The sequence below is a fragment of the Oncorhynchus masou genome, chromosome 15 (genome assembly GCF_036934945.1).
Source record: "Oncorhynchus masou masou isolate Uvic2021 chromosome 15, UVic_Omas_1.1, whole genome shotgun sequence".
Taxonomy (NCBI): Eukaryota; Metazoa; Chordata; class Actinopteri; order Salmoniformes; family Salmonidae; genus Oncorhynchus; species Oncorhynchus masou.
In genome coordinates, this window is record NC_088226.1 from 21,429,100 (window position 1) to 21,445,190 (window position 16,091).

The window sequence follows — 16,091 nt, forward strand, 5'->3', positions numbered from 1 at the left end:
ATCCTGTTTCCATTGATCATCCTTGAGATGTTTCTAAAACTTTTAAAACACAAAACTCTAAAAACCTTGGAAGAAAGAGGAGAGGAAGAGACAGGAGGAGAGGAAGAGAGGGGAGAAGAGGATGAGAGGGGAGAACAGGAAGTGAGATGAGGAGAGGAAGATGAGAGTGAGAGGGGAGATGAGAGGGGTGCAGGAATAGACACGAAGAGCTTATGCTAACATGATATCACAGCATTTATATAGACTCCACTTTACAAAGCTATGTTCTGTTTGTCATGCTTATCTAATGCCTTTTCACCAATAATTTAACATTCACTAATATACAGTTTTTCCGGTTATTTCACCAACTTCTGCTTTAATTCAGGATGTCTCCCCACAGAGGGGCAAAGTATTTGGTTAAACAAATTACTTTATTATACGACACCTTGAAAATGGTTGCCTATACAGTACATAACAAAATAAATGTATGAGTTTCTTTTATAGCCTGTGTTCGATAGACAAAAACTTCAAGCCCAAGATGGGAAGATAAGGCAAGAAGGAACTAAGGGTCGCTCAGCAATGAGGAAGTTATTCAAATTAACAGATGATACAGCAACCACAGACACACACAGAGCCTATCACCTACCCATATTTAATTGGGTTAGTTTGAAGTCTAATAATTGGCTGATGCACACACCTATTTTGCATGTCCCAGGTAGAGTACAAACTTTGCATGAGGCTCAACAATACACAGCTGACCAGCCATATCACCTCTTACTGTACTACAAACATCCTTCTGTCCTCTGTGAAGATGTCCAGCTATCAAACAACCACCACTAACGGGGCGGTGGTCATCAACCATGTCTACCCCTATGAGAACGGGATGGGGGTTGCAGTGGTCGCATCTGCTCCTCACTGTCTGGGACAAACGGTCTCCTCAGTGCTGGGAAGTTTCCGGGCAGGGCATCCAAAAGCACTGGGAGTAAGAATTGATGTTTTATATCATTTGAAAATTATTTTTCATTTTGGTTGAATGTATTGGAAGAAGAGAAAAAAAAATCCTGCTTTGTTTTTCTCTCACAGACCATACAGATCATGATTGGTTTGATAATGCTGTTGACAGGAATCGTGATGACTGCAGGACCACAAGTAGACAATATTGGAGTACTTAGTGGAATATTTGTCTGGGGATCTATCATTGTGAGTGAGCTGCTCTGTCTAATAATAATTTCTTGCATTTCCTGTCTGTCGTGATGCAAACAAAACATCCTAATAATTGAATCATGTCATATTTTGAAAAGAAATGCATTAAAAACTACAGTATGTGCATTTTTTTTTAAATTAAATCTTTAATGTAAAATGAAAGACTTAACAAATTACATTTATCAATGTATATGTACATGGCTAGGCCTGTGCCGTTTATACACTCATGCATTTCAGTTTCTGTTGACTTCTATGTGGGAGGAATGAAACTTGAATTTGAATTTTGGTCATACTGTAGTAATATGTTTGTCCCACCCTACTCCCTATATAGTACAGTCATTTTGTAGTGTACTATGTAGAGAATAGGGTGCCATTTGGTACGTGGGCTTGTATAATCTCTTCCTTGTTCCATCTCAGTATGTAGTTGCAGGCTCTCTAACTGTTGCTGCTGACAACAAACTGAACAAATGTCTGGTCAGTATCAACTATTTCTGCCTCAATAAAGTTTAGGCTTTTGATTTATAAAGTTCCACTCTTTTTCAAAACATAGAATCTACTTCACATATCGGCCCTCATGTTTTCATTCAACCTGTTATTTTTCCTCCCACAACACAAGCACTGGGGTGGGCACTAGCGATTCAGCAACTGCGAATTGCCCCTTTAATAAAGACTTGCAATAATGATTGTCAACACATTGTATTTCATATTGCATTTCATTCTTCACAACCAATCATTCATTCCTATGTCCTCTTTCTGCTCTGTCCCTTAGGTAAAAGGCTCCCTTGGAATGAATGTTGTCGCCACGGTTACTGCTGTTACTGGCACCATTCTGCATTCTTTAGACAGTGCTGGGATCATCTTGTACCGCTACTACTGTGACTATCCAGGCTATCCTTCATACAACACTCCATCCTATATCAACTACCATCGATCCTATGTCTGTCAACAGTATTGGGTATATACCAAATGCTTATTCCTTTGGTCAGGAGATATTTGTAAATCGGTAAAGGGGAATTTATCATCTATAATCATATTACTAGACTATTGTACGTACTGTTTGATGTTTCTTATTAGTTTAAATTATACCCCATTTGTAGCATATATGTGACATCTCAAACATGCAAGAAATAGTGAATTAGATGCTATTGAGTTAAATTATACTTCTTGTTAGCCCACACTGAAATGGGAGTCAGACTTTAATTGTACATAATTGCTCCAAAATGGCAGTGTAGCCTAGTTCACTGCTGTTTCCTGTTCCTCTCTGTCTATAGATCAGGTCCCAGGGAATATCAGGTGTTTTGGCTGTTTTCTCCTTGCTGGAGTTCATAGTGTCCATCTGTGTCTCGTCATTCGCCTGCAGAGCTGTCTGCCTGTGTTGCCGTTCCACCCCTGAGGTGAGTCTGTGGACATAGATTTCTGTCCAAATGTTGTACAACATTTAGACAGAAATCTAGAAATGATTGACACCCTTGATTAAAATGAGCAGAAATTACTGTTTAAAATACATCGTATGAGCACAAAAATGTGTACTAATACAATTGCACGGAGAAAGTTTTTGCTTAACAAGTAATATTTATTTTTCAAACAGGTATGGGTCAAAATGAATGACACAGCTGTTTTCAATACCTCACTGACACTTTCTAAAATGTTTTGTGATTTGGAGACCCCTTTGGGAGGGATCTTAGAACATTCATCCATACAGAATCCTTCCAGATCATTGATATCCTTGGTCTACACTTATTTTATGTGGTTGTTTCCTGCTTTTTTTTATTTTATTTTTTTTAACCTTTATTTAACCAGGCAAGTCAGTAAAGAACACATTCTTATTTTCATGACGGCCTGGGAACAGTGGGTTAACTGCCTGTTCAGGGGCAGAACGACAGATTTGTATCTTGTCAGCTCGGGGGTTTGAACTTACCCTGCACCAGACCCACCACTGGTGTGTGTGGCAAAAGAGCTCTATGTTCATGTCATCTGACCAAATCACAGTGTTCAATCCAAGTGCCAATGCTGTTTAGTAAATTTGAATAGCTCATTGAACACACACACCAGTGGTGAGTTTGGCATCGAAGTGAGAATGCAAGAGCAGAAAATAACACCATACATACTGTAAAATATGGTGGTGGATCTTTAATGTTATGAGGCTAATTTTCTTCCACTGGTCCTGGGCCCCTTGTAAAGGTCAAATGCATCATGAACTTCACCCAGTGTAAGAGCCAATTTGGGTGTATCTTATATAATGGTATTATTTGGGCAATTACACTACCGACCACTAGGGGAAGAAAAAGGGTGGTGGTAATCACACCAGGTGATCTCTAAAGACACAGGTGTTTGAACAAATGGCGTGTTTGTGGATGGTGGGAGAGCTCACGGTTCTTGCTGTTGTTAAGATAATTTCCTGCCACCACAGAGTCCATGAGCTCAAGCCTAGGAAGGCTTTCTAATTCATGGGTGCAACTCTCTCGTTTCCCAGCATGAACGGACGATGCACAGTACAAGTCAAAAGTTTGGACACACCGACTCATTTCATGGTTTTTCTATATTTTTACTATTTTCTCCAATGTATTTAGTAACACACATGGAATCATGTAATAACCAAAAAGTGTTAAACAAATCTAAATATATTTTATATTTAAGATTCTTCAAAGTACCCACCCTTTGCCTTGATAACAGCTTTGCACGCCCGTGGCATTCTCTCATCCAGCTTCATGAGGTAGTCACCTAGAATGCATTTTAATTAACAGGTGTGCCTTGTTTAAAGTTAATTTGTGGAATTTCTTTCCTTCTTAATGCGTTTGAGGCACTCAGTTGTGTTGTGACAAGGTAGGTAAAAGACCAAGTCCATATTATGGCAAGAACAGCTCAAAAACAGCTCAAAAAAGAAAAGAGAAACGACTGTCCATAATTACTTTAAGACATGAAGGCCAGTCAATGCGGAAAATGTCAAGAACTTTGAAAGTTTCTTCAAGTGCAGTCACAATCCAGCACTATAATGAAACTGGCTCTCATGAGGACCGCTACAGGAAAGTTACCAGCCTCAGAAATTGCAGCCCAAATAAATGCTTCACAGAGTTCAGGTAACAGACACATCTCAACATCAACTGCTCAGTGGAGACTGTGTGAATCAAGTCTTCATGGTCATATTGCTGCAAAGAAACCACTACTAAAGGACACCAATAAGAAGAAGAGACTTGCTCGGGCCGAGAAACATGAGCAACGGACATTAGACCGTTGCTCTAGCAGGGCAGAAATTTGATGAACAGACTTGTTGAAAAGATGGCATCCTATGAGGCTGCCACGTTGAAAGTCATTGAGCTCTTCAGTAAGGCCATTTTACTGCCAATGTCTGTCTATGGCGATTGCATGGCTGGGTGCTCGATTTTATACAACTGACAGCAACGGGTATGGCTGAAATAGCCGAATCCACTCATTTGAATGGGTGTCCACATACTTTTGTATATATAGTGTATGTTCTGGCAACTGTAAGAGCACTGAGCAGTCATGACACCTGTATATTCAATAATGAATTACTAGAAATGGATTTAAAATTGACATGTCTGTCTTTTAGCAAGTGTTCATCATTGGGAATCAAATACCAGTACCTCATGGCAGCGTGACTCCAAGCAACACACCTTACCCTCCTCAGATCAACTACGAGGTATGACATATTTTGGAGGTTGAACTGCAGGGTGTCCATATCAAATATGCTGATCGTTATCTAAAATTTGAATTAAAAAGATCTCACCAGTGTCGTAGTAACTGAGTTTCTGGAGTAATTCTTTACATTTCCACTGCGAAAACTTTAATTTCAAATTGTGTAATCACCAAAACATTGGTCACTGTATGAAATTCTGTGGGTCCGTACTTGCGAACATTAGAAAACGGTTGAGTTGAAGTTTAAGCATCGTCCAATTCAAATCGTTGAGGTAGTTGCACGTGATAGAACCAATGTGTATAAACCATGTATGACTGACAGGGGTTGCTTTATTGAAGCCACGGCCAAGCCATGGCTGTGCATCTTGGCACTCCTCCAATGTAAATCAAATTGTGTAAGCTATCGAAGTGCATTTATTAATGTCTACATTCATTTTGACATGTTTATTCTATTACAGACACCTTAATTCATACTTTCACATTATATTGTGTGAGCTAAACTTCAAAGTTCTCAATGGCTACTTTACAATCCAGGGTTTATATTCATCATTAGATAGAACACTTTCCATCAAAGTTACTAAAACGCAACAATTTTCAACTGAACGATTTGCCCCTGGTGATTTTTGCCATTTGTGACTTTATAATTTTAACCTAACTTAATCTTCGCTCTTGAGAACCCAAGCCCATACTGCCATAGGGATCTCATTTGAACAATTAACCACAGCAGGGCCAACGTGTTAAACTTTCCCGATTCTCTGTCTAACTGATAATAATCAATGCTTTGCAAATACGGTTTTGGAAAATTCTACTTTCATATCACCACAAAATGATTTTACAAATTCAAAAGACACTTACTCGTTTTAACACAGATTCCCACGGAGGTGTTTTGCATTGCACGTTCTGAGCTAATGGAATCCCGTAAGGAAACAAAAACCTTTCACCTGTGTTTTTTCCTTCCCTATATCTGTCTGTCCCCCAGCTCGGTTTCCCGTTTTCACATTGTTTGTATGTTGTTTTGTTACCTGTGTGCTGACGCTGTTCCTGTCTTGTTCCTTGTCCGATCCTCATTAAATGTTTGACACCCTGTACCTGCTTCTCGACTCCAGCGTCGGTCCTTACATTATTATCCCAATGCCCCAGGACACTGCCCTGTGTAGGTTGCCGTCTTTCGGTTGGGACGTTAAATGGGTGTCCTGACTCTCTGAGGTCATTAAAGATCCCATGGCACTTATCGTAAGAGTATGGGTGTTAACCCCGGTGTCCTGGCTAAATTCCCAATCTGGCCCTCAAACCATCATGGTCACCTAATAATCCCCAGTTTACAATTGGCTCATTAATCCCCCTCCTCTCCCCTGTAACTATTCCCCAGGTCGTTGCTGCAATTGAGAACGTGTTCTCAGTCAATTTACCTGATAAAATAACGGATAAATAAAAAAATTATTAAAATATTTATGTGGTACTGACTCAAAACTAAATGAAGTCACACAACTATATTTTTTAAAAGTTATGATTTATTTTCGCAGCATGCTCTACTGCATGTAGATTGGTGGGGGAGGATTTGTTTAAATATCTGTGTTTTTGCATGTACATTGACTGATTGATTGATTCATCTTGTGCTACACAAAGATAAATAACATAACACATTCTAATCTAATCCAATCATTTAGTTTTTTTGCTCCCATTGCTGAAATGGTTGTTCCAGTTTTTTAAATGGCTTAGGTTGTCTCCTAACCCTGGCAGCAGTTATTCATTCAGGTTGCAGGTGATTAAAACTTTAAACTTTTCGATATTGTAACTCTGTAACATCACATTGCAAGCCATCATAATCTGATTAGCAGGTAGGGTGGCAAAAATCTGGTCAATTGTTTGTAGATAGATCATTTTACACTTGAGAAAATCACCTCAGCTATTGAAAAGGGACATGGAATGACTCCAATGTACAGAATTATTTTATGCATGTAACCTTTATTTAACTAGGCCTACACCGGCCAAACCCAGATGATGCTGGGCCAATTGTGCGCCGCCCTATGGGACTACCAATCACTGCCAGTTGTTATACAGCTGGATTCGATCCAAGGTGGCTGTAGTCTAACACTGCGACACAGTGCCACTACTTCCTCCCCGTTTGCAAGAAGTGACATCCCAAAAAGCACCCCAAAATTTTACAACCCAGATGGCTCCTATCCTCCTACGTCATGCTAACTGGCTACCAGATGGCACTGCAGTGGATATCAGACATTTTACGGGCTACTGATCAATTCTGCTATTTTGTGTGTTTTATTTTTTTGCATTGAAGGTAACTTTTGCTGTACATAATGTCTCCGTCATCATTTCCTATGACCGAAAACAGCTTCTGGACATCAGTACAGAGATCACTAACCTCGAATTCGATGGCAATTTCTTCTTCAACAAGTCGGCAGCTCTGGACAGTCTGCTTACTCCAGACCAGGCCCCGGGACTGACCATAACTCAAGTGCATTGACAAGGTTGTCCCCACAGTGACTGTACATACATATACCAACCAGAAACCATGGATTACAGGCAACATCCATACTGAGCTAAAGGCTAGAGCTACCACTTTCAAGGAGCGGGACACTAATCTGGGCATTTTAAGAAATCCCGCTACCACCTCCTCAAGTCAACAAACAGGCAAACCATCAATACAGGACGGAGATTGAATCTTACTAAGCTCTGCAGGGCTTGCAAACTATCATGGGCTACAAAGGGAAACCCAGCCACAAGCTGCCCAGTGACGCAAGCCTACCAGATTAGCTAAATGCCTTCTATGCTTGCTTCAAGGCAAGAAACACTGAGCCATGCATGAGAGCACCGGCTATTCCGGACTACTGTGTAAGGCCTTTTTAAACAGGTTAACATTCAAAGACTGTGAATCAGACGGATTACCAGGGTGCATACTCAGAGCATGTGCTGACCAGCTGGCAAATGTCTTCAAATACATTTTCAACCTCTCCCTGACTCAGTCAGTAATACCTACATACCTTGATGCAGACCACCATAGTCCATGTGCCCAAGAATGCCAAGCCAACCTGTCTAAATGACTATTGCCCCTTAGCACTCATATCTGTAGCCATGAAAGGCTTTGAAAAGTGGGCCATGTCTCAAAACACCATCATCCCAGACACCCTGGACCCACTCCAATTTGTATACCGTCCCAACAGATGCCGCAATTTCTATTCAACACCATTGTGAACTCCAATCTCAGGTCCCTGGGACTAAACACCTCCCTCTGCAACTGGATCCTGGACTTCCAGACGGGCTGCCCCAGGTGGTGAGGGTAGTGAACAACACATCCACCATGCTTACTCTCAACATGGAGGCCCTTCAGGGGTGTGTGCTTAGTCCCCTCCTGTACTCCCTGTTCACCCACAACTGAGTGGCCACACACAAATCCCACACCATTAACACGTTTGCTGATGACACAACGGTGATAGGCCTGATAACTGGCAACGATGAAACGGCCTATAAGGAGAAGAGCAGTGACCTGGCAGGACCTCTGTACCAGGCGGTGGAAGAAGAAGGCCTTAAACATATTCAAACTGCAGCCACCCAGGTCATAAACTGTTCTCTCTGTTACCACATGGCAAGCTGTACAGTTGCACCATGTCTGGAACCAACAGGACCCTGAACGGCTTCAACCCCCAAGCCATAAGACTGCTAAATAGTTAACCAAATAGCTAACCGAACTATCGGCATTGACCCCCTTTTTCACAAACTCTTTTGACTCATCACATACGCTACTGCTTATTATCTGTTGTGTTGCCTATTTACTTTACCCCTACCTATATGCACATATGTACCTCAATTACCTCATACCCCTGAACATCAACTCTGTGCAGGGTACTGGTACCCCGTGTATATAGCCATGTCATCATTACTCATTCCTCATTTTATTATTTAAAATAATAATATTTATTTTTCTCTAAGCATTTCACTGTTTGTCTACACCTGTTGTTTACGAAGCATGTATCAAATCAAATTCGATTTGATTCTGTCCATAACAATAAAAATAAATATTATGAAAATTAAATGTAAATATTTTTACACAACTTAAACGAAATAAAAACTAACAATAAAAGGTCTGAAAATGAACTGAAACTAAATTCAAAATAAACATTAGCAATATAATATCATTGCAAGGATGTGATAATCATGCAATATTGACACTCTACAGGCTCAACTCAGTAAGTAATCAATTTAAGTCATAGATACTGAGCATGTGTACTGTAGCCTTTTTGTTAACATCTCTTTATTGTAGAATTTCTATCATAGCATGCAACCCAAATGGCATCCTAATCCCTGTATGGTGCACTGCTTTGGCCCAGTATACTATATATGGGTATATGGTGCAGGCTTTGATCAAAAGTAAAGCACTATATATTGGGAATAGCGTGCCATTTGGGACCTAACTATAGTTAAGGTCATATATGTCCTGTGTTGTTTTCATTACAGACTGGGAACTACCCAAATGGTCCTGTGGGAGACGGTATGGGTACAGGGTTTCAACAGAATCCCCTGCCTCCTCAATACACTGCTGTCATCCCTTGAAAATTGGGCCGCCGTGAATACATTGTTCTTTTTTTTTGTTGAAATTGTGTTCTCTAGGCCTATTTTTCTGATTCAAGCCGGGCAACGGTTAGCACCACATTACTGATCTGAATAATTTGACAGTTAAATATTGATAATGTATTGTAATGCAATGTTTCAGTATAATCTTTAGGTTACTATATGCTTGATTTTATAACTTCATGTTTGTCATTTCTGTCTTTCTTTAATTGATATAATTTAATCATAATTTCTTACATAAAAGTATAGCTGATTTATCAACTAAATTCAACCACTGCTATATTACAGAATACGATGACGCATCATTTTTAATAACACACAAATGCATATTTAACTTAATGTCTTGAAACAATAAAACTGCCAGAATTATTTTCTTTAGTTTGAAGTCACTTTTATCTTCTATACAATGTAATTAATGCCATTCATATTTCGGTAAATATTGATCTTTAAACTATGCTACACCTAAATAAATGTATATTTGTGGAGAAGTGGTTGAAGGGTCTGAAAACATCCTGATAAGGAGGGAGTGGTGTGTGGATGTTTACATTGGGCATTAGACTATATCCTTTCTATCTTGAGTGTGTGCAACATTAAAGTTCATGAACAATCAAAACCATGTGTTTCATGAAATTGTATGACCTTTTAAGACACCATTTCAAAGTATGATGACCAAAGTATGAAAAATGACAGTTGCTTCTACTGTGCCATTAAAAAGTATTTTTCCCTTTTCTGATTTTCTCTATTTTTGCATTTTGTTATACCGAATGTTATCAGATCTTCAACCTAAGTCAACTATTCGATACAATATTGTCTCTTATCGATGGCGGATATGATATTGTTTAGAACCTTGAGCGTGGCTGAGGTGCACCCACGACCAGCTCGGAAACCAGATTGCATTGCGGAGAAGGTACGGTGGGATTCTAAATGGTCGGTGATCTGTTTGTTAACTTGGCTTTTGAAGACCTTAGAAAGGCATGGTAGGATATATATAGCTCTACAGCAGTTTGGGTCTAGTGTGTCTCCCCCTTTGAAGAGGGGGATGACAGCGGCAGTTTTCCAATCTTTGGAATCTCAAACGATACGAAAGAAAGGTTGAACAGGCTAGTAATAGGGGTTGCAACAATTTCTGCTAATTTTAGAAAGAGAGGGTCCAGATTGTCTAGCCCTGAAGATTTGTAGGTGTCTAGATTTTGCAGCTCTTTCAGAACATCAGCTATCTGGATTTGGGTGAAGGAGAAATGGCCGAGGCTTGGGCATGTTGCTGTGGGGGGCTGTTGACCAGGGCAGAGGTAGCCAGGTGGAATGCATGGCCAGTCGTAGAAAAATGCTTCTTGAAATTCTCAATTATTGTGGATTTATCGGAGTGTTCCCTAGCTTCAGTGCAGTGGGCAGCTGGGAGGAGGTGCTCTTATTCTCAATGGACTTTACAGTGTCCCAGAACTTTTTTGAGTTTGTGCTGCAGGATGTAAATTTCTGTTTGAAAAAGCTAGCCTTAGCTTTCCTAACTGCCTGTGTAAATTGGTTCCTAACTTCCCTGAAAAGTTGCATTTCATGGGGGCTTTAAAGGTTGCATATTTGTGGGTTTTAAAGGATGAACTGTTCGTTTAAAGTCCTGCCACAACATTTCAATTGGGATTAGGTCTGGACTTTGACTAGCCCATTCAAAAACTTCAAATGTGTTGCTTTTTAACCATTTTCATGTAGACTTGATTGTGAGTTTTGGATCGTTGTCTTGCTGCATGACCCAGCTGTGCTACAGCTTCAGCTCACATGTAGAATTCTCTGATACAGAGCATAATTCATGGTTCCTTATATTGAGGCAAGTTGTCCAGGTCCTGAGGCAACAAAGCATTCCCAAAAACAGCTTTTGGGAATGTTTTACTTGTTCTTTTCTTTGTCATATAATCCCTCTTTTAAAATATGTATGCATAAAACTGGAATGGACTTTTATTACATGCATACTTACCCAGATTGGCCTTTTAACTTGTTTGGGCTGAGATCCCGCTAACGGGATCGATATGACAACAGCCAGTGAAAGTGCGGGCGCTACTCAATACTGTCCCCAGGCATAAGAAGTTTAACATGTATACTTACGTAATTACTTGCCTGAACTTATCTGAGATTCAAACTGTGTAAACGGTATGTTGCTGCTCTGGAGAGACCCTGTGCGTAAATCCTCTCTGCCACACCTGTTGAACAATGGAAACACAAACAACAATAACCACAACAATTAATTCCACCACTCAAAAATCACAAATTGTCACTCCCCCTATAGTATTCTAAAGAACAAGTTTCCATCCCCTACTTTCTATTTTTAATAAAGTTATTTCCCCTAACCCAAAAGTCCCCTTTCCCTAAACTGGGTTCATATCCTATTCCCAACCATTCCCCTTAAACCAGCGTTTCCCAAACTCGGTCCTCGGGACCCAAAGGCATGCATGTTTTGGTTTTTGCCCTAACACTACACAGCTGATTCAAATTATCAAAGCTTCATGATTAGATTATTTGATTAGATTATTTTGGGTCCTGATGACCGAATTTGGGAAACCCTGCCTTAAACCTAAACCCTTACCCTGAACCGGGTTTGTATGCTCTACCCAATTCCTCCTCTGTTATTTTTTTTTTTTACTTGACCTCTTTACATTTTTAATCCATTAAAGTTTGTTGTAATAAAATCAACCCTTGTACCTTGCCAACCCTTGTACCTTTACCTTCACCTGACAGGTACATGGAGAAGAGGGCATGAAGCCATGAGATGTACCTACCAGTTCCAAAGTTTGTCAGCGCATCACAAGAGACAAACATATATATTTGTTGCAATTTTAATGGTGTTTTAGTTGATTTGTGTATCACCAAATTTACTTTAGAGGATTTTACTGCAACGCTGCTCACTGAATGCAAGTTGCTTGAAATTTCAAAGAGTTGTCAGTCAGCCTCACTTTTCGGATGCTTGCCTTTTGGTGGATCCATTTGTGGTTTCAAGATGGGTGAGAAAGGAGTTGGGTGTAGTTGAATCAGTGAAGGTAACCTGTAGTGGACTTGTGATTTTTGTTTGTGTTACTTCTGGTCAGAGGGAGAAGGTGCTTTGTGTCACTCAATTTGGGTCAAGATCTGTTTCTTGTTTTGCTCTTAGGAATAAGGCACCGTTGAAAGCATTGATTTCTGGGGTAGCGTTAAGTGTGGAGGTGGAACAATTGAAATGGAAAATTCCTAGTGTTTGTGATGCCTCCTGTCTGGTGCGACGCAGACCAGGTGGGGAGCGTGGTGAAAAATAGGAGTCATTGTCAGTCGTTTTGAGTCAGATTCCTGGTCATGTTGCAGGAGTGTGTAAGTGGGAGATTCCAAGATATGGGAAGTGCGCTGGAGGGCATGCAACAGAGGATTGTGTAGTTTCGGTGGATAAAGTTGTGTGTGTCAATTGTAGGGGTGCTCATGTTACTGGGTATTTTAAGTGTCCGGTGTGAGAGGCAGATTGAAGTGACCAGAGCCAGGGTAGTGCAGAGGGTGTCGTATTGTGAGGCAGTGAAGAAAGTGGAGGAGAATGGGTCAAGGCTGAGATCCTGACAGGATCCCAGTGAGTAGTAGATTTGTGCCAGTACAAAGGGATAGGGTAATGAGTGAGTTATGCTTCAGCAAGGTTGTCTTCTTAGCGTTCATAGCAATGGTTATCAACTGTACCGCAGAAATGGAAAGTAAATCACAGAAAATGGATGTTGTGGTGGCAACTGCAGAGAAGTATTTGGGTATATGAGATTTGACTTCAGAAGAGTTACAGGGTTTGTTGATGGGTGGTGTCCCGTCCTCTCAAGCCATTGGCAAGGGTAGAAGCGGGAAGGGTCAAAGTAGTGGAATACGGTAGTGGGTTTTAATGAGTGTAGGTGACCACTGCAGAGATGTACCTGGGTGTAGGGCTGTGGCAGTCATGAGATTTTGTCAGCCGGTGATTGTCAAGCAAATAACTGCATGTCTCATGGTAATTGACCATAATTAACATAAACACATTTAGCATCTCCTGGCTTCCAGCCTTCAAGTCACTGATGCAGACCTTTGGAACATCTACATTTTAAAAAGTCTAATAAATACATGTAATATAGCCCACACCAGCACAATAAATACATTTGCATATTAGCAGACAAGATTTTCTTAGAATTGCGCAGCATTATTTGATATTATTGTATAGTATTTAGAATACAATTGAACAAAGCTGAGAAAAATATAATATTTTCTTAAAATGATTTGAGGTTGTGCGCACATGCGGCTATTCTGTGTTGAGTGGTTAACAAAGAGAAAGGTACTCCTATATGCTTAATTTAGAGTTATTTATGTAACTTTAGTTGTGATACAAACACTGGGCTATAGATTTTTAATCCATTCTAAGGCTGCATGATGCAACTCATGATGATTTGAAAAAATACGCATGAAAGGCATGAGCTCTGCATTGTTTTTTGCACAGGCTGTATACACTTCATTAGTCTCTAATTCACAATTTGTCAAGCACTTGATAATGCCTAAAATTTCATAGCGGCATCCCCTTTGTGTGGCCGTACTGCCCCCTAAAAAAGTCCATGCCTTTTGTGGCCTTTGGCCGTTGTGCCCTCGGGCTGAATATAATGACTATTAATTCCCTTCTCCAGGCTGCATGCTGCGCGCTCCGAAGAACCTCACGCTCACATGGCTCTCCGTGGGTATTTCTCACAGGCTACAAGTGAAGACAGACACATCCGGGACGCAACTGCACCCGTTCTTATCCAATTCCGAGGCGCATATTGAAGATATTGGAAGAACAGCCAGGAAGCCAGCCAGGATCTGCCAGATCCAACCACCTGTCTCAGCTTCCTCTCAGTGCTGAGCTTCCTCTCAGTGCTGAGCTTCCTCTCAGTGCTGAGCTTCCTCTCAGTGCTGAGCTTCCCCTCAGTGCCGAGCTGCCCCTCAGTCCAGTGGGGTTCTGGGTGAGGACTACTCGGCCATGGTCGGCGGCGAGGGTGGACTATCCAAGGACGCGAGGAGGAGGGACTAAGACTTTGATAGAGTGGGGTCCACGTCCCGCGCCGGAGCCGCCACCATGGACAGACTCCCACCCGGACCCTCCCCTATGGTTTTTGGTGTGCGTCCGGAGTCCGCACCTTAGGGGGGGGGGGTTCTGTCACACCCTGGTCGAAGTATATTGTGTTTGTCTTCATTTATTTGGTCAGGCCAGGGTGTGACATGGGTTTATTGTGGTGTGTTTTGTCTTGGGGTTTTGTTAGGTATTGGGTCTGTGGCTTTGTGGGGGTATCTAGCATAGTCTATGGCTGACTGGAGTGGTTCTCAATCAGAGGCAGATGTTTATTGTTGTCTCTGATTGGGAACCATATTTAGGCAGCCATATTCTTTGAGTGTTTTGTGGGTGATTGTTCCTGTCTATGTGTTTGTTGTCACCAGATAGGTTGTTTAGGTTTTCACGTTAAGTTTGTTGTTTTGTATTGTTTGTGTTTTATTCGTTCATTAAACATGTATGAAAATTACCACGCCACACTTTGGTCCGATCCTTGCTACACCTCTTCGTCAGAGGAGGAGTTAGAAGAAACCCGTAACAATGATATTGGAATTGCGAGTTGGATGACCATTCAAAACGTATTTTCCTAGTCGGTGTTAATTTTTTTCAGAGTTCCCAGTTGTTTTGAACTCACTGAAGTCAGGTCTCCCAGTTCCGAGTTTCCAGATGTTTTGAACACGGCAGAAGTCATGCTGGATTGACAACATGGCTAATGTACTTGAACCTTGAACCTTTTCTGGCCCATCATGTTGAATGTTTATCATTTTCAACTTGGAAAAGAGACCCTTAATACCAGACTTGGACCGCACACCCACTCCACTGAATAGCAGGCTAGTGATTGCTTCGCAACGTTTGCAATTAGCCACTGATTCCTTCCAAACCACTCATTGTTGAATTTGCGATTTCCGACTTGTTGTTTAATATGGGGCTACGGGTTCCCAACTAGGAACCCCTCCCCCCCCTTCAGCCCAAACGGTGGCGCAGGGAAAGCAAAAATATTCTTAAACATATTTAACCTCCACACATTAACAAGTCCAATAGCTTAAATGAAAGATAAACACCTTGTTCATCTACCCAGCATGTCAGAATTTTTAAATGTTTTACAGCGAAAACATAGCACATATTTATGCTAAACCACCACTAGGGAAACATACAATATGTAGCCACATGGCTATGCAAAATAGCACAATCACAAACGCAGGATTAAAAGAAAAATAATTCACTAACCTTTTGAAAATCTTCATCAGATGACAGTAATAGCACATGTTACACAGTACATTTATGTTTTTTTCAATAATATGCAATTTATATCCATAAATCTCCATTTACATTGAGCCATGTTCAAAAAATGCAGCAGAAATGACCGGAGAAATTATAAATATCTCCAGCAGCTAACGCCAGATTACAGCAATAACCATCATAAACTTTGACTAAGTATACATGTTCTACATATATTTAGAAAGATACACTTCTTCTTAATGCAAACGCTGTGTTACATTTATTTTTAACGTTACAGAATTCGTTCACTATTCAATAATCTGAGACGGCGCTCAGCCATTAGCATTATTTCTCTACTATGTTGGATTCGACAAAATACAATTTTATAACATAAATATTCCCTTACCTTTGATGGTCT

At 40.7% G+C, this 16,091-nt stretch overlaps 1 protein-coding gene across 1 annotated transcript; it reads left to right on the plus strand.

The window, feature by feature from the left end:
- The first annotated feature begins 674 nt into the window (after positions 1-674).
- Positions 675-10,153, plus strand: LOC135555875 (membrane-spanning 4-domains subfamily A member 4A-like). The gene is made up of 7 exons (XM_064988661.1): positions 675-961; positions 1,063-1,179; positions 1,600-1,656; positions 1,952-2,137; positions 2,454-2,576; positions 4,751-4,840; positions 9,307-10,153. The coding sequence occupies exons 1-7, from the start codon at positions 686-688 to the stop codon at positions 9,400-9,402; spliced, it is 945 nt and encodes a 314-aa protein (XP_064844733.1). The 5' UTR covers positions 675-685; the 3' UTR covers positions 9,403-10,153.
- Positions 10,154-16,091: the final 5,938 nt, after the last annotated feature.

Excerpts from the sequence above, each read along its gene's own strand:
- LOC135555875 (XM_064988661.1), top strand. The coding sequence starts at position 686 with ATGTCCCAGGTAGAGTACAAACTTTGCATGAGGCTCAACAATACACAG. Across the intron at positions 962-1,062 it reads GGCATCCAAAAGCACTGGGA|ACCATACAGATCATGATTGG; the intron begins GTAAGAATTGAT and ends TTTCTCTCACAG. Across the intron at positions 4,841-9,306 it reads CTCCTCAGATCAACTACGAG|ACTGGGAACTACCCAAATGG; the intron begins GTATGACATATT and ends TTTTCATTACAG.